The following is a 17,628-nucleotide window of genomic DNA, read 5'->3' on the forward strand; positions in this document are numbered from 1 at the left end:
GGGCAGAGTCCGGACTTGAGTTCTGCCCTCCTGTGCAAAGCTCAGGCTGGTGGTCACGCCCTGGGTTGGACCCTTTACCCACCGAGGACTAAATCCAGTTTCCTCTGTGACGTGGGTGGGCCTGTGGGGCAGTGGGAGGGGCAAACGCTCAGCGGGAAGTTGTGCTGGTGCCTGTGGGGGGAGAGGGCGCAGGAGAGGCGGCTCGGTCTAGGAAGCTGGACGACTGGGGTCACAGAGCATCTGTGATTACAGATCTGCCACCACTCAGTGGCAACACCAGATTTAGACACAGTCAGTGGGTGTGTTCATGGAAGCAAATCATATCTACTCATCGCCAGGAAAGGTCGATTTGAAAATGGTTTAAAATTAGCTGTGCTAAAAATGAACGTTTTCATGAATGTTAAAAAAAGCAACAAGGCAGTTATCACAGGTAGATGCCAGATCCGTGGGGCTTTTGGAGAATTAATGAAAACAGCACGAACGCCTTTACCTCCCTGACGTTGAGCCCGCGCCTTCCTGGGCTCCCGGGCAGGCTCTCTCCTCCGAGCCCGCATTGCTTCTCCCTGCCCGTCTCTCCTGGCTCCCCTCCCACCCAGCTTCCGCCTCGGGGGGGGTCTGCCCTTGGACCCCCGCCTCCCCGAGTGAGTCAAACAAGGGTGGGGAGAGACTGGACCGAGCCCCCCGCCTGTGTGTTACGCCCCTGGTAATGCATTTGTGTGGAATGACCTCAGATGAGAGAAGAATACAGTTCGCAGCTTGGGGAGGCCGTTGCTGAGGTCTGAGAGCACACTGCTCGTGGCTCCTTCCCGGTGCCCAGCGTCTGGCGTGCGGCAGCGGCCGGCTGAACAAGTGTGTGCACGACGTAGTCAGTTCCACACGGGAGAGCAGCTTGGAGAAATGCAGGAGCGCTCCCCCTGGATGCCCGAAAGCCCAGTGCATGCGGGTTTAGTCGGTAACCCTGACTCCCAGGCACAGGGACCAAAGGTGCACAAGAGGAGGGGGGCGGGCGCTAGAACCTCGCTCATCTCTGAGGACCGACCAGCAGCGGCCGCCTGGGACCGAGGAACAGAGGCTCCCGCTGCCCGAATGCTCTGGTGGGCTCTGCTCCAGGCAGGATCCGGGGCAGGGGGCAGGCGGGTATCACCCCGGGTTTCTTGTTGAAGCAGCAGTAACCGCAGTGGCTGCCTTATGAGTGGAGTTTATAGGTAGGAAGGGAAGTCAGAGCAGGCAGGATCAGGGGCTGCCCCCTGGCTCCCTCAAGGGCTCCTTGACAGCAGCCTGGGCCTGGACGTCTGTCCTGGGAGGCGGCAGGAGCAGTGTGCCAGGACAGGTGCACCTGGGAAGGCTGGACCACAGGGGCCCCTTCACCTTCCCATCAGTCAGGGAGCCTGGGGCCGGGGGCCTGGCAGCCACAGGGAAGGAACTGTTTCCTGAGACAGAGGCACAGCCTGTGGTCTGCAGGCTGACTTTGGCCAGTGGACGTGTTTCAGTTAGCCCTTTAGTCAATATTTAATTTTTAAAATTTATTTTATTGGACAAAATAACATTTTACAACGTTGTGTTAATTTCTGCTGTACAGCAAAGTGATTCACATTCTTTTTCATGTTCTTTTCCATTACAGTTTATCCCAGGAGATTAGATATAGTTCCCTGTGCTCTACAAGTAGGACCTTGCTGTTTATCCATTCGAGATATAATAGTTTGCATCCACGAATCCCAACCTCCCACTCCATCCCTCCCCCACCCCCTCGGCAGCCACAAGTCTGTTCTCTGGGTCTCTGTTTCTGTTTCATAGACAAGTCCATTTGTATAATATTTTAGATTCCACACATGAGTGATATCACATGGTATTTGTCTTTCTCTGTCTGACTTGTCCTGGCCATTATAAACAGTGCTGCAGTGAACACTGGGGTGCACGTATCTTTTCAAATTATAATCTTCTCCAGATATATGCCCAGGAGTGGGATTGCTGGGGTCGTATGGTAGTTCTATTTTTAGTTTTTTCAGGACCCTCCATACTGTTCTCCATAGTGGCTGTATCAATTTCCATTCCCACCAACAGTGTACGAGGGTTCCTTTATCTCCACACCCTCTCCAGCGTTTGTTATTTGTAGACTTTTTAAAATGATGGCCATTTTGCCATGTGTCAACATTTCAAAACTCAGAGATATTATCTAAAATTTTGGATTTCTGGTTTTCTTAAAAAGAAGAAGATCTGGCCACACAGAGCTTCCACTCCTGGAGGAGCAGCCCTGCTCCCTGCAGGTGGGGGTGTGCACTGCAGTTCTCCACAGTCCCCACCACTCCCTATCACCTCCCTCGCCCTCACCCACTCATCATCGTGTTCTCATTATTCTGCTTTTAGGAAGACAGTAAAATGCTTCTTGTTCTTTCCTCCGCTGGGAAAGTGACGTACACACTAAGAGGAGCTGTTGGAAAAGAAAGGGAGATAAAGATGCCTCTTTCTGGAAGAATAGTTTCACTTGTCTAGTATGTATGCACACTCCCGGCTGGCCTCCTGAATTTATATAAGCTGCCTCTCTGGAGGCACTGGCGTTTGTGGTCTCTGACTCAGAGGGGTCCGTGTCCTGAAACAAACTCCAGGCTCTTCTGGGCATTTCTAAATCTAGCCGCTGGTGGGAAAGGAAGGGCACGGCTGGGGCACACCACGCCTTCCTGAGGCTGGAGCTGCAGTGCGGGGCTGGGAAGGGGGTGGTGTCCCGCCTTCATAGGAGCCCCTCCTCCATCTCTCAGGGCCCATGTCCAGTCTGGCTGATGGTTAGAGGACCCACCGGTGGCTGCCACACCCTCAGACTCTGGCTGCCAGGGAGGGGTGCAGGAGCCTAATTACAAGGCGGCCCTGGGGCTGGTGAAATGCCCCCGCTCTGAGCTGTATTTGTGGTCCTGGTGGGCGTATCGCAGACAGGCCAGGCCGGCATTTAGTCTGGTGCTGGCGAGGGCTTCATTCACCATCGGGAAGCAGGTTCTTTCCTCCAGGGTCTCCAAGCGTGCATGTCACTCAGGCAGCTTCTGATGAGCACCTCCTGTGAGGGGCTGTGTCCTCATCACTGGGGTGTGGCCTGCAGCGGCCCCACTCTGCTTCCCGGTCAGCTAGGCGCTCGGTCCCTCCCCCAGCACACTGCACGACCTTGAGCAAGGGCCCGCTCTGAGCGTTGGCTTCCCTGCCTGTGACGTGGGTGAGGACCCTCCTCCTCATGGAGCTGGGAGGGGGGGTCAGACACCTCCCAGCCCAAGTACTGAGCTCGGAGCACCCAGCCCCAGGCACTCGGCCTGACCGAGGCCGCGGTGATGTCAGCCCCAGCACCCGCCTGGGATGTCCTGGCAGAGAGGAGTAGGGGGGGGCCTGGCCTGGGGCGGGGCTGAGCCTGGGGACCACAGGCCTCCCGCAGGCAGCAGCGGAGCTCCGGAGCTTCTTTCGTTCTCCCGGAGGACGGCAGCGTCCTCAGCCTCTAGGTGCAGAGTCAGGACTACTGTCTCCTTGTTGACGGGGGTCCTGCGGGAGGAGGGAGCTGAAAAGTCCCCTGCTTTGCCTTTATTCCCCCCCCCAGGATGTGATGCCTCACCTTGTGCGTCTGCACACGGGGGGGGGGGGGGGGGGGGGGGGGCCGGTCCTGATGCCTTCCTCTTGCAGACCCAGAAAGGCCCCGCATCACTCCTGTTCCCTGGTCCCTGCAGTTATGCAGGAAAGGGTAGCAGACAGGCTCCCGCTGGGTCCTGGACGGTCCTCTGGGCTCTGCCTTGCATCCCCGCTCTCTCCCTTCTGCTGATTCACCAGCCAAGCCCTTCCAGGCTGTGTTCGGACCAGGAGCTTCCTCTTCCCACCCGCCACCATCCATGTCCCGGAGTGAATCTCACCAGCCTCTCCGGAGAGCCTGGGAGGGTGCTGAGCAGGACACTGGAGAGGTGCGGACAGTGCCTCCCTCCCCCCTCCTACCTCCCCTGCCTCTCCCATCTCTCTCCCTCCTGCCTCCCCTCCCCTGCCCCTCCCATCTCTCTCCCTCCTGCCTCCCCCTCCCCTGCCCCTCCCATCTCTCTCTCTCCCCTGCCCCCTCCCATCTCTCTCCCTCCTGTCTCCCCCCCTCCCCTGCCCCTCCCATCTCACTCTCTCCCCTGCCCCTCCCATCTCTCTCCCTCCTGTCTCCCCCCCTCCCCTGCCCCTCCCATCTCACTCTCTCCCCTGCCCCTCCCATCTCTCTCCCTCCTGTCTCCCTCTAGGGCTTCCTAGGGCCCTTTCCCTGAGTCCTTGCTTTGCTGCCTCTCTGGGGTGGGCATGTTGGCTGAGCTCTGGGGCTGGGCCACTGCCTGCCATCCCCTCTCTCCCCCCTAGAGCCCCAGGCAAGCAGGCATGCGACCACCTGGGTGGGACTGGTGGAAACAGGCTGAAGAGGTAGGAGCAGACATTAGGGTGCAGGAGACAGCAGCCTGGTGCTGTGGGGATATCAGCTTGGCCATGGGCCCGGCCCTGCTGTCCTGGGAACGGTGCCTCTCTCTGGGGTCAGGACTCCCCCCACCAGCTGGCAAATTTCATTATCCCCCAGAGTCCTCCACCGAGACCCAGGCTGCTACTTCAGGGGAAAAGCAGCCACTGCTTCATTTCTCCTAGAATCTTCTGAGAAGCATCTGCTCTGGAGCTGTGATGGGGCTTGAGCTGCAGGGGAAGCTGACAGCAGGGTCCCCGAGGGGTCCTCTCTCCGGGCTGCCCTCAGGCTCGAGAGCTCCCTCCGTGGGGTTGGGGTGTGAGCATGGTGGCCAGGAGCGAGGATGCCGGGAATGAGCCAGGGTGGAGCTGGGGCGTCTCCATCCCGAGGATCCAAAGACTGATGCGTAGCCCCCCAGAGCGGGGGAGACAGGAGAGAGAGAGAGAGAGGCTAGGGCAGGGAGGCCAAGGGCACCCCAGTGCTTCAGGGTGGTCAGCTCCGGGCTGGAGGACTGAGTTGAGGATTGAAGTGTGTTATGACCCAGATCGGGTAGATTCCACATATTTTGTCCTAAGCATTATGGATCTCCGCATGGTGGTGGAAAAAGGGGCAAAGGGGAACCATCTTTGATAAGCTGCCGCCCCCTGTGTCAGGGGGTGGGGAGCCCCACAGGAGCCCAAGGGCTCCTTGCCGGCCTGAGGTGAAGCCAGGGACAATCCCTTGGGGTGTGTTCGCTGTAAAGATGCTACAGCACGTGGGAAAAGTGCAACAACACAGAAGGCAGGGTTGAGCACGCCGGCCCCCCCACCCCATCCCGGGTCTCCCAGGGCCCGGCCCGGAGCAGCGGCCGGCTGTGTCACCGCAGAGACAGTCTCCGTGTCACCCGCTGTTCCTTCGGCACAGGGCTGCGTGCGGTGAAGACTGTTGTGCGCTTTTGAAAGACGTTTCGGTGCGTGCTGGTGACTGTTCCATCTCTGTCTACGCGGACCTACCGCATTCATTGTCACCACTGCGTACCTCGCCCCGCCCACCCCGTGATTTCTCTGCGGGTCGACATCAGGTGGCGACAGTCTGGCTGCTGCAGACAATAAGTATCTGTGTGCAGACGCCCTTCCCTTCACCGCGACAGGGGACGTGCTGGGTCAAGCAGCGCGAGGCTTTAACTTTTCACAGATGCTCGAAACCACCGTTTATGGGGAGGGGTCTGCTCCAGCCCCGCCTCCTTGTGGAGAGTGTTGGGGTGACTGGTGTCTCGGGTCCACGTGCCTCCCCCAACAGAGGCTGTACGTGCTTTGCAGTCTCAGTGTTGAGTTACCGCCGTCCCATCCCCGTGTATAAAGCTGGAGGTCACACAGCTTCCAGTTACTGTCTCGGGGGCTGGCAGCCTCAGGGGCAGGGCCGGCGGTTCCTCGGCTCCCTCGGCTGGGCTGCCCAGGGCTGGACGCAGGAGAGATCCGTTCCCCAGGACCCCAGTCTTGTCCAGGTCCCGGGCCTTTGCTCTCAGACGCACCCCTTCCCCCGCTGGGCTCTGCATCGCAGGGTTGATGGCTGCTGGCTGGCTTCCCAGGTCCCTGCCCCTTGGGGCTCTGGTAGGAGATGGGATGGGAAGGTGGTGAGGCCCCATGCCCACCCTCTCTCGCGAGCCTCAGGCGGCTTTCCTGGCCTTGTCTTGGCAGCCTCCCGCTGGGCAGCTCCTGCAGCCTGTGGCCCTGGCTTCCCCAGGTGACCATGGGCCAGAGCAGGTGTCTTCCTGCTGTGATTAATTAATGCCTGGCTCACGCCATCATCCCTGTGGCATCTCTGTTCCCCTCTCCCCTTTGTGAACGCTGCCCTGAATTAAATTTCCAAATCTTTGAGAGGCTAAAGTGGTTACTGTTTTCCTAGCCGGCCCCAGACCGGTACACAAGCTGTGTGGCTGAGGGGAGATGGTGAGGCATCCCCAGGAGCCTGGTCTGGGTAACAAGGGAGTGAAGGGGCTCTGTCCTCGCCCCCGCTGACTCCTTTGATGAGATAACTAGCCTGAGGAAGGCAAGTCACTGACATCTTTTGAAAGACATAGGAGCCAAGTCCTCATGCATCCCGTGGGGAGAGATCCCACCCGATGCACCGCTGCAGGGCTGTGGGTACCAGACCAGGCGCCGACGGTCTGGTACAGATGAACTTTGGACAGAAGCTCATCTCTGCCTGTCCTTGGGGCTGTGGGCTTATTTCCACCCCTGGAATGTGAGATTCACCTGCAGTCTGGACTCAGCGCAGCGGGTGTGGCCGGCAGAACCTGCAGCTTGTTAAGCCCAGGGACTGTCACCACAGCCCCGGCTGCCCAGGGGCTGCACGCCCCTCCTGTCCAGGGCTGAAGGAAGGCGCTGTGGCTCAGCCGCCCCCGGGTGGAGGGCAGCTCCACCTGGATCCCAGCAGGAGCGGAGACCAGAGGCGGGACGGAGCTGGCCTGGCGAAGAGCTGGGGGTTGGGTGGCAGAAGCAGAGGAAATGGAACACAGGGTCCAGGGGCAGCGAGGGGCTGAGAGCATCTGCACCCGGGCTGACCCAGCGAGTGGGCTGTGCGCTCTCAGATGTGTCCCCACTTGTCCTTCACTCTGCTGGGCCGCAGGTTCCCCTGACAACTGCTTTCCTGCCGAGCCCAGCCAATGAGAGCCAGGCACGAAGTGCTACACCTCTGCTCTCGCTCACATGCTCCTGTCGCTGCCTGTGTCACCTCCGTGGCCCCTGCTGCTGCCATGCCCCCTCCGCCGCCGACCTCAGCTCATGGGACAGGCCTGCTGTGTTTCCAGCTCTGCCAGTGGCCCCAGCTCCACTCACATCACCCCTTCCCATCGTCCCTCCCACCCTACAAGGGCAGAGGCTCTTGCTGTGGCTGTTCTCTGGGGACCCTCACCATCCTCTCCTTTTTCAGGGTTTCCCACACTTTTACACCTACTTCCTATGTTCAGTCCCCTCTGCTGAATCTTTCCAGAGGCGTGGACCCTCCTGACGGAGTGACTGAGGTGGTGGAGGCAGAGGTGCAGGCGGGGCTGATCCCTCGGGGGCCTTGGAGACCCTGGGAAGGATGTGGATTTCATTCTAGGTGCAGGGGTGCCCAGGAGGCGGGTCAGCTGGGAGCCATGTGTGCTGAGTGGCGACTGGCTGAAGTGGGGAGCAGTGAGGGGTCCAGGGGGTAGAGGAGGTTAAGGCAGGGGCTCTGGAAACTGGGGAGAAAGAGGGATGTGTGGCCACTTGTCAGCTGAGGGACCGACAGGGCTGGCTGAGTGTGGGCTCTGAGGGGATAGGGGGGACCCAGGATGACTCTCAGGTCTGGGCCCCCCTCCCCGTCCCCCACCGATCACCTCCACCATGGCCTCTGTGTCCATCACAGCCTGGTCAGTCTCAGAACTGGCATCCTTATTTCTTCCCTCTCGTGTTTATCCGTTTATGCCTTTGCGCATGACCTGCTTTCCCCACAGTGCAAGCCCCAGGCTTGGCACACAGTGGGCGCTTAATACATGCTTGACGCAGATGGGGGCCCAGGATACCCACAGGCTGCTCTGCGGGTTCGGCGCCTGCATGCAGCAGGTGCCCGAGAAAGGCAGCTCTGTTCTTCCCCTCTTAACCATCCACTCTTCTGTGAGTGCTCCACTACCCCAGACAGGCATTCTGATCTTTGGTTCATCTCTAGAGCATCTGGAGTTTGCCAGTCCTCTGTTGGATGCCGGGGACCCCGACACGAGCAGGACCGTCAACTCTTGTCTCCGTGGACCTCTCCACTTAGAGAGCGTGCTGCTTCCAGCCCAGGAGACCCTCTCCTGTCCTCTGTGTGCACTTCCTGCCGTGTGTCGGGGCCTGTGTGAAGCCCACACCCCCTCCCGTCCAACTTCACAAGGCACAGGCTCTTTGCAGTGGAGCCGCGTTTAACACAGGGTGCAAGTTCACTTAACACAGTGACGACCCAGTGGGCTGAACGTGTGTTAAAGTTATAAAGCTCTTATATAAAAAGAGAGGGAAGTAAACCCTTCAGGCAACCATTGTCTCTCAGATCGTCCCCCCACCAACACACACACCATTCTGCTCTGTGGATTTGACAGCTGTTTGAAACCAGAAAGGTCTGAAGACCCCGACGTCTGCCGGCAAGTTTCTCCTGGTCCCTCCTTTGGTCTGCCTCAGTGCTATTCAGACCACTGTACAGAAGAAGGATATATGAGGTTCCTGCACATACTGTGGGTGCTCCAGATTATGGGGGATCTTAGGGGTTTTCAAGGGTCCTTTTGATCCCCTATCATTTTTACCTTATGGCCTCACTTTATAATTCAAGTGCCATGGAAAATACGACCTTCCAATCTAGCTTGCCTTATGTTCTGTATAACCAGTTCAAGATGGGCTGGCCAGGATGTTAGCAAGGGAGGGGCCATATCTCAATTTTTAAGGGTTCCCTATCGTGCCTGGCTTGAGGCTGGCTTTGGTTGGCTTTGGTGAAAGTTGTGATGAAGAGTTTGTTGATTGGTGGGGTTGGTTGATGGTGAGATTGGTTGATGGTTGAATTGGTTGATAATAGGGTTGGTTGATGGTTGAATTGGTTGATAATAGGGTTGGTTGGTGGTGGGGTTGACTGATGGTGGGGTTGGAAGGCATATGGTACAGGGCTGGGTAGGTGTGGGTCTGAGGCTAGGGCTGGACTCCCATTTATCAGAAGCTCTAGGCCGACTGTGTGTGCAGAAAACAGGGAAAGATTTCAGCTAGTGTAGCTGGCCAGGTACAGCCCTCACGCCTGGAAGCTTCTACATTGTGCAGTGAACTCTCACGTGAGCCTGCTGGAAGCTCCCTGCAGCTCTGTGAGTGGAGGAGGTAAACTTTATCTCTCTAAGAGGTATGCGAACAGTGATGTAGATTAAATTCCTCTTTTATGGTGAATCAGTGGGGGAGTCAGGGGAGTAGACTTGAGGGCTGTTTCTACCCTAAAACCTTCAGCAAATACCTGTGGAAAACCATCATTCTCAGTAGTACCCTGCTGTTCTCAGAGCCGTGGTTGATGAGACAGTGGAAGTTTCAGGAACGTGAACTCTGTCCTTAAAGAGCCCACCATCTCTCTGGGAGTAAGAAGACTCTCCCGTGAAATGGGACAGTAGTATCAGAGTGGGACGCGTACCACTAGGGGGCTGTGAGATGTTTGGGCAGTACAGCGATGAACAGGGACGGGTAGAGCTGAGACTTCGGGGTGCGAGGACTCATGTGGAGAACTTGGGCTCGGGGCCAGACTAGGAACGGGACGTCCCCGTGGCAATGGGGTGAAGGTGTCGCGGGGGCCAGGCTAGCTCTTGGATACTGACGTGTTGCTCTCCTTCATTTGCTCTCATTTCCACTGATTATTTAAGTTAATTTCAATTAGGTGAGTGCTGCAGAGGTGGACCTTAGTTTCCAAGAACGGTTGATGGTCTGTGATGCCCATAAACTCTGGTAACTGATACTTCCCTACACCTCTAGGCAGAGATCATTGCGATGGTGGGACAGGACTTTTCAGCTGTCTCATGAGACAGCAAAGAAAGGTGACATAGTTGGTATAATGTTAGTGATTCCTCACCTGGTTTTAGTTCTCCGTTTCTGAAAAGGATCGCTTGAAGTAACGGCACTTCCGAAGAGGTACTGTCTTCCCCTCCCCCAAAGAGTTTGAGAAACGCCAGGTTTGACATAGCTCTCTCTATCTATATATTTACCTGAAGGAGTCTCAGAAGCCTTAAGTTGCCTGTATTCACCAGAAGTCTTTAAAGGCAGATAGAGAGTGCAGCTTTTCCGAAACTTATCTAAAACCAGGAGCGTCATTTCCCAGAAGAGCAGTGACGGCATTGCTCAGGAACTAGTGTGAAGCAGTGCAGTGCCGGCAAGTGGCTCTAGGAGTATATTTCCATTTGCCTTCCTCAGACTCGTGATGGCTCAGAACACGGCTCGGCCTTTCTATCTGCAGATGGAGGACTTTAGGGTCCAGATCTTGGGATGTTGCCGAGAAGCCTGCTGCAGGAACGCACCGGTGGCCCCTCCTGTCTAGGAAGCTTGTTTTCCTGCACAGACGGGGGTTACCCCTGAGGGCCCTCCCGCCCCCCCCCCCCCCCCCCGTCCAGGCTGCTGGGTCCAGGCTTCCGCCTCCCCTGCCAGGGATTCAGCCAGGGACTGATTAAGTTATCAGTTCTCGGAAACCGGCCGGTTGGCTCCCAGATTGTTCCCTGTGACCCACTTACGTTTCCTGGTGGGGCCTCCTGGGCCCCGCGTCTTGGACAACAGCCCTTTTCCGTACCTCAAGTTGCCTCCTTTTGTTCCCAATTAAGTCCCGGGGAACAGGGAAGAAGGCAGTTTACTGGAGGCCGAGGTCCCCGGTGTCCTGGCCAAGGCTGCAGGGACCCTGAGGTCTGGCGCCGGCGCCAGTGCAGAGCGAGCTCCAGGCTGGGTCTTCGATGCTGCGGGGGAGCGGGGACCTCTGAGGGAAGCTGCGCTCCTAGGCGTGTGGCTTAGGGAGTACGGGGTTTCTTGGATCCCAGGGTCAGATGTATGTGACCTCGAGAGGCCAGTTTCTGGAGTCCTGGGTTGTGCTGTTAGGTGAGCTGTGGTTGCTGTCACCGTCCTTTGTGGCTTTGCACCCACTGGACTTACCGCGTATGTTTATGCTCTACTGGGCGTCAGGGATACCAGCAAACTCTTACATTGCTCCGAGCACTTCACATGTGAAAGTTCACTCCTAGGTCGTCAGCTGGGACTTGCACCGGGGCCTATGGGTCAGGCTTTTAAGAGAACCCTGCATACCGGGCGCAGAGGCACGGGGCAGGCGGGCCGCCGGCGCGGGGAGCAGTGGGGGAAGGGAGGGGATGCGGTCGCAGCGCAGGGGCTGGGCGGGTGGAGGGATGTGAGCGATGGGTGGAGCCGTTTGGAGCGTCTGAAATGCGCAGAACCAAGGGCCAACACCAAAGGACTGGCCCCCTGGGTGGCAACACCAGGGCGTCAGGGGGAGAGGCAGGCACTGGCGGTCACCACCAAGCCCGGACGGTCTAGTGGCTGCCTCGTGCTCAGCTTTGCATTAGCCCTGGGACCCCTTCCAGCCTGAAGCCCCGCGATCAGGCTCTGGCCACATTAACCACAGGGCCAGTCCCCCTCTGGGGCCTGGACCCCGCGGCGGCTGACTGCCTCCGCTCTGCTTCCCGCACAGCTCACGCGCGGACACCAGGTGGCGCTCTCGTCCGTCAGCTACATCGGCTGCTCGCTGTCCGTGCTCTGCTTGACCGTCACGCTGGCCACCTTCGCCGTGCTATCGTGAGTCACCTTCTGCCGTCCCCCGGGCCTCCCAGGAGGCTGGGCGGCTTTGTGCAACTGTCAGTGCCGCCCCCGCCCACTTCGATTTCCCTTCTGGCACTTGTACTCGGGAGGCGGCAAATGCCGGCCCCCACGTAGAGTCTGCACACGGTGTGTGACAGCTGGACGGCTGTTCCTCGATTACCTTTTGTTTTGAAATCTGGGGCGCAGGGAGGGGGCTCTGGGCGCTGGGAAAGAGAGAGGGGAGAGGAGGTGCCGTGGAATTGGAGGGCACCTGGCTTCAGCTAACCTGGAAGGCTCTGGAAAGGTCCCCAGCCCACAAGGCTTTCTGTCCTCTGGCCAGGGGAGAGCCAGAACTGAGGACCCCCCCAAATGATATCAAAACAGCCAGCTTCGTGGGGCTGGGCTGCAGGAGGCCCCGGGGGTGGGAACACTGGAGGGCCCCTGCCTCCCTGCCGGCTGAAGCCACGTCTGGTCAGAGATTGAGGGCACCCCGCAGCCCCCCAAGTGGAGGCCGGCAGCTCAGTCCATCCGTGGCCCTTTCTGAACTGGGACAGAAAACTAAGATGAGAGCCGTGAGTCTGGGCGGACAGCTGACTGAGCGCTGCTCGCACACTCCCCTCCGAGCTGCTGGGCCTCAGAGGAGGGCGTCCTCCCCACACCTGGATGGGCCTGCTCTCCGGGGACGCTCGGGAGTTGATCTGCCCCTCTTCCTCCACTCCTGGGGTTCCTCCTGGGGGTTCCCAGGTTTGGTTGGCCGGGGGCTGCGGCACCATCAACAGGGGAGGCTGTCAGCTTCCCCGGCTCCCCCTTCCCGGCTGCTGCCCACCCGGGACCCGGGCGCCCTGGGGGGTGGGGGCAGGGGTACACCCTGGACGTAGGAGCTTCTGGAGGGATCCGAGCCAGGTGAGAGGAGACCGGCGTGGGTTTGGAGGGACCCCAGCCTACACTCAGGACGCTCCTTGTTCCCCCGCTATTTGCTCAGCAAGCCAACCCCACCCACGCGTAGTCAGCTCTGAGGATGCAGCTGCGCCCAAGACAGATAAAAACACACCTGGCTGCGGGGGTCGGGGGGCAGATAACGAGTGAGGATACACGGGCTGGAGACACAGCTTCACAGCCGTCCGAGCCCTGAGAGCAGTTCAGAGAGGAAGCGGGGCTCCTTCGGGCTCGGGAAGGTCTCTAACGGGAGACCCGGGAAGGGATTTCACTACAGAGGAATGGATGGTGCAAAGGCCCCGAGGCGGGAGCAGGCTGGGGGTCTCGGAGAACCTCCAGGAAGAGGGGGTCTGTGAGCAGGGGAAGGGACGAGCTGAGTCAGGCAAGGATCAGGCCCTGTAGGGCCTGTGGAAGGAGCTGTATCGTTTCCAAGAGTAATAGGGAGCCATCGAGGGTTCACAGCCGGGAGTGGCAGCATCTGGGCGGGCTTATCAAGCCCTCCTTGGTGGCCTCACCCCTGCCTCTCTGCCCCCAGCTCGGTCAGCACCATCCGGAACCAGCGCTACCACATCCACGCCAACCTGTCCTGTGCCATCCTGGTGGCCCAGGTCGTGTTGCTCATCAGCTTCCACTTCGAGCCGGGCACGGTGAGTGGCCCCCTTGGTCCTGCTGGGTCCACAGCCAGCCTCCCTCCCATCCCCTCCTCCCCCAAACGTCGCCAGGGGTGGCACCTTCTCCTGCTGGCTTCAGTTCAGAATTCAGACCACCGGACAGCCAGGCTATGTTTCCTCTGGGAGAGACAGGGAAGATGACAGGTATGAGTGGCTTCCCCGCTCAGCATCAGTCTCGGTAATGACCATACCTACGGCCCTGGCTGCGTGCCGGGCGTCGTGCTGAGAGCTTACATAGATCCACTCAGTCAGTCCTCATAACAAGCCCACGAGGTGGTGCCGTCGTAACCCGCCTGCTGTAGATGCCAGGTTGAGGCACGAGGGAGTTACAGCCACTTACCCAGGGTGGCCTGGTGAGCACTGACCAGGTGCTGACCTCGTGCGGTCTTGCTGCCGACACGGCCCTCTATCGCTGCTCTGACCATACACACAGCCGCACCCGCTCTGCCTGCCAAGGGCCGGCGCTCTCTGCAAAGGGTCTGTGAAGACCCAGACCCACCTTTTCTCTGCCCTTTGTATCAGGCTGGGGGTTCTCCGGGGGCCTAGGGAGTCTTAGATCTCACAGAAAGTGAAATGCTGAGACCAGATTGACCCAGGCTTGGGTGACGTGGGTTATAAACCTGGTTGAAGGGAAGCAGCAGACAGGTGCTCGCGCTACACCAGGAAGGAAGGGGAACCACGCAGTGTAGGTCAGTGGTCCTGGGGCGCGATCACGATTGGCTAATGGAGGATGAAGTCTTTATCCCACGAAGTGAGGATCAGCAGGGCATCTTGTCCTCCCTGCCCAGCAGGGTCCTCAGCCCACCTGCCTGTCCTGGGGCTGCTGCCTAAGGAGAGATCCGCCCTCCTCTGCTCGCAGGTTGAGGGGTTCAGCCAAGCATCTAAGAAGTGCCTGGCTGTGCCGTGGACGGATGAGGCCTCTGCACCAGACGCATTCTCTCCTACTGGATGCTTTTCAAGCTCCACTGTGGATCATCACACGGGGTTTTCTTAAAATACAGATTTGGGTTCAGCTGGTGACGCTGAGGCTGCCTGTCCAAGCCACACCGCGAGGCGTGAGCCCCCCTGTGTGATGGCAGCAGGAGGGGAAGCGGTCCAGGCGCCCATCATGCAGATGGCGACCCCAGGGACCGGGGGAATCTCCCGTGTGTCTAAAATCCCAGGCAGGGCTCTCAGTGATCCGTCCATTGGATCACCTCTGTGGCAGACAGGACAGGTGACTGTGGTGGCCAGTCTCTGTGTGGGGAGGGGCCGCTCCCCACATGAAAGGGGCAGCTGGTCCTAGAAGACGCAGGGCCACCGGTGCTGGGACTACAGAAATAACAGACGTGTCCCATATTTGTATCCAACTTTAACAGAGCCTAACGACCAGAAGCACGGCATTTCAGTAACTTGTTCCTTTTTGTTTTTTCCTGAGAATCCACTGATCGGGGGGCCAGGGGAGGACAGGACGTGGAGCCCCCATGGAGATGTTTGTTCTTGGTTTTCATGTTTGTTTTCTTCCCCAGGCTCCTGGTTCCCTGGCCCTTGTATCCGAGCTTAGGGATGGGTGGCGGTGGACTCATAGAGAGCGTGGGTGGGGGGATCTCTGATTGAGGCTCCGGGGGAATCTGAGCCCACATGTCTGAGCTTGGAGTTGTGGCCAAGACACTAGGAGCAAAACGGGGGACCAGCAGACCACTGCCGCCTTGGACAGGGGAGAGGAGCGCGCAGTGCTGAGCAGGCCCTGCCCCCGCCTGCTTGTCACACCCAAGGCAGGGGGTCTTCTGGGTATCAGTGCCCCGAGCAGCCAGAGGGAACAGACATTACAGGTAGTTTGTGCACCCCTGTTCATTATACCTGCTGAGAGTAAAGCCCAGTGAAGCGGCCGTGTCGCTCAGGACTTTTGGCTCCAGGTAGGTAACCAACACCTTGAAATGGAGACCTGAAAATTCCTGAGTCTAGAGGTTTCAGCCACGTCACAGGCTGCTCTCTCTCTGCCCCTCAGCTCCCTTCCCCTCACGCGCTCCACTCTGCACGCCTCGCCTCCGGGCCGGGGTGGCTTCCACAGCTCCGGGCTCCTGTCCTTGCGTCCAAAGGAAGGAGGGAAACCTGCTCACTGGCGCCTCCGCCCACCCCAGAGCCCACGTCCGGCAACCCAACCCCGGGCAGTCACGTGCCCACCCCTGAGCCAATCCTGCTGCAGGGGTGGGGATGTTTACACTGATTGGCCGGACCGAGTCCCTGCCCTCTCATGAACCAATCACTGTACCTGGGAGGGGGTGTGGTGCAGTGATTGGCTACTGCCTGAGTCACGTGCCCTACTCAAATCACTCAGCTGGGAAAGGCAAGACGCGACTCCCCAGGAGGGAAGTGAGGCCACGTGTTTAGAAGGCGCTCCCCAGAAAATGGGTGCAGGGAGGTTGGGACAACAGCACCCACCCACTGCTCACACCCGAGAGAGCTTACCCTCCCTGCCGTTGCTTTGATCCTAGGCCCCGTGCCAGGTGCTGGCCGTGCTCCTGCACTACCTCTTCCTGAGCGTCTTTGCGTGGATGCTGGTGGAAGGGCTGCATCTCTACAGCATGGTGATCAAGGTCTTTGGATCAGAGGACAGCAAACACCGCTACTACTATGGGATAGGATGGGGTAGGTGGGGATGGGATGGGGCGGCTGGGGCAGAGATGGGTTGTGATTTCATCTTCACGTGAAACGCCTCTAGGAGGCCAGGTGCTCTTCGGGTTGAACTTCCCCTCACTGTTTTTCAGAAAAGTCAGTTTCCGTGGGGAGTGCTTTGGATTTCTCTGTTCTAGAGGTCGGCTTCCCTCCTCCCTGGGAAGAATCCCAGAGGCACTGCTCTGGAGCCGGTGCGGGGACAGTGGCCTGCTTCTCTTGGATTGACACCCCGGCTTTAATGCAGGGTATCAGGCAGGGGAGGTGGCCTCTAATCTCACAGTGTATGGGTGCCCTGGGGCGAGGGCAGTCAGGGCCCTGTATTCTCAGCCAGCCACGCCTGGGATGGACCCTGTACGCTATGGCTTGTGGTTGGAGGGAGGAAAGGAATTCTGATCTCTCGGTCGCTCTTACGTGGAATAGAGTTTCTGCCCCGTGGCGCTGGGGAGAATGAGAAATGCAGGCAGCCTGCCCCCGGGAGATATTGTGGCTCTAGACTGGGTCCCGGGGGAGGGAGCCTGTGTTGTTGGCCACTGCTGCCTGGAGCGGAGCAGGTTGGAGCCCAGGTGTCCCAGCGTGTCAGGTTTACCCAGACTTAGTAGGTTTTCTTGAATAAATTTTTCTGATTTGGCTGCATGCCCTTAAGAAAATTCATAGAGACTCTAAGTGGTCGTGTTGTTTTAAAGCTAACTTGCAGGAGTTATGGTGGTCCTTCAATCTGGGAGTCACCTCCCCAGTGGCTTGACTTTGTTTAACTTCCTTCTTGCCCATTGTGAGGAGCCCCAGGGCACAGGAGACCCTGCTTCCCGCCAGAATAATGGACGCCTGGCGTTCTTGCATCTGCCGTAAAGCATTAAGGCAGCGTAAGGGACCTGCTACTCGTTTCTAGCTTTCTGGCGATCAATTTAACTTTCACGGTCCTCATGGCGCAGGGAACAGACAAACATTTTACTTTGTGCTTTGAGCTCCTAGCGTGGTTCATTGGGGGGACGTAGTGGAGGTAAGTTATGTGCCCCTCCTGGCTTTCCCGGGAGCCTGGAGAGGCTCACCGGGGCCCACGTGGAGAGAGGAGACACAGCAGCCGCCTCCCAACTGGTGTGGCCTCGCAGGGAACTCCCGGTGCTTGCCAGTGACGCCCTGCCTCCCGCCTGTGGGCAGACTGGCCGTCCCTGCCGCGCATCTCCGCACCTGGACGCCTGCGCTCTGGCTGGGCTCCTCGCAGCAGCAGGAATGTCCTCTCCTCTCCGGTTCCTTCCTGGTGAGCCCAACTCAGGCACGATCGTCTCCTTCCGTCCTGCCGTGACTCCTTGACAGAGGAGGGTCGCTCCTGCCTCCAGCTTCTGACTTCATTGAGTAAAAGGTTTACAGGACAAGTGACCAGCCACCTGTAACGGCTGGTTTCTTTACGGGAACGGTCAAATAATTTAGAGATATGTGCACGCACACACACGTACACACCCCGTAGCCACAGCAGGGACAGTTGAAATGAATGACAAGTGTGGAGTTGGTCTCTGCTGTGACAGGAGTCGGGTATGTTGGTTCAAGATGGAGGTGTGGGTCATAATCCAATCCAGCCCTGAAGGATCTCTTCTTTGGTCTGCACAGTGTTGGAGGAAAAAAATGAATGATTTGCCAATACTTAAAAATG

At 58.5% G+C, this 17,628-nt stretch overlaps 1 protein-coding gene across 2 annotated transcripts in view; it reads left to right on the plus strand.

Annotated features, from left to right (window-relative positions):
- Nucleotides 1–17,628, plus strand: part of ADGRD1 (adhesion G protein-coupled receptor D1) — a 139,752-nt gene that overhangs the window by 97,678 nt on the left and 24,446 nt on the right. For both annotated transcript variants that reach the window (XM_065889968.1, XM_065889969.1), the window contains 3 exons: nt 11,615–11,718; nt 13,193–13,304; nt 15,803–15,956. In XM_065889968.1, coding sequence (XP_065746040.1) covers nt 11,615–11,718; nt 13,193–13,304; nt 15,803–15,956 — 370 coding nt within the window. The remainder of the gene's footprint in view (nt 1–11,614; nt 11,719–13,192; nt 13,305–15,802; nt 15,957–17,628) is intronic.

Source organism: Phocoena phocoena, chromosome 13 (assembly GCF_963924675.1).
Source record: "Phocoena phocoena chromosome 13, mPhoPho1.1, whole genome shotgun sequence".
Taxonomy (NCBI): Eukaryota; Metazoa; Chordata; class Mammalia; order Artiodactyla; family Phocoenidae; genus Phocoena; species Phocoena phocoena.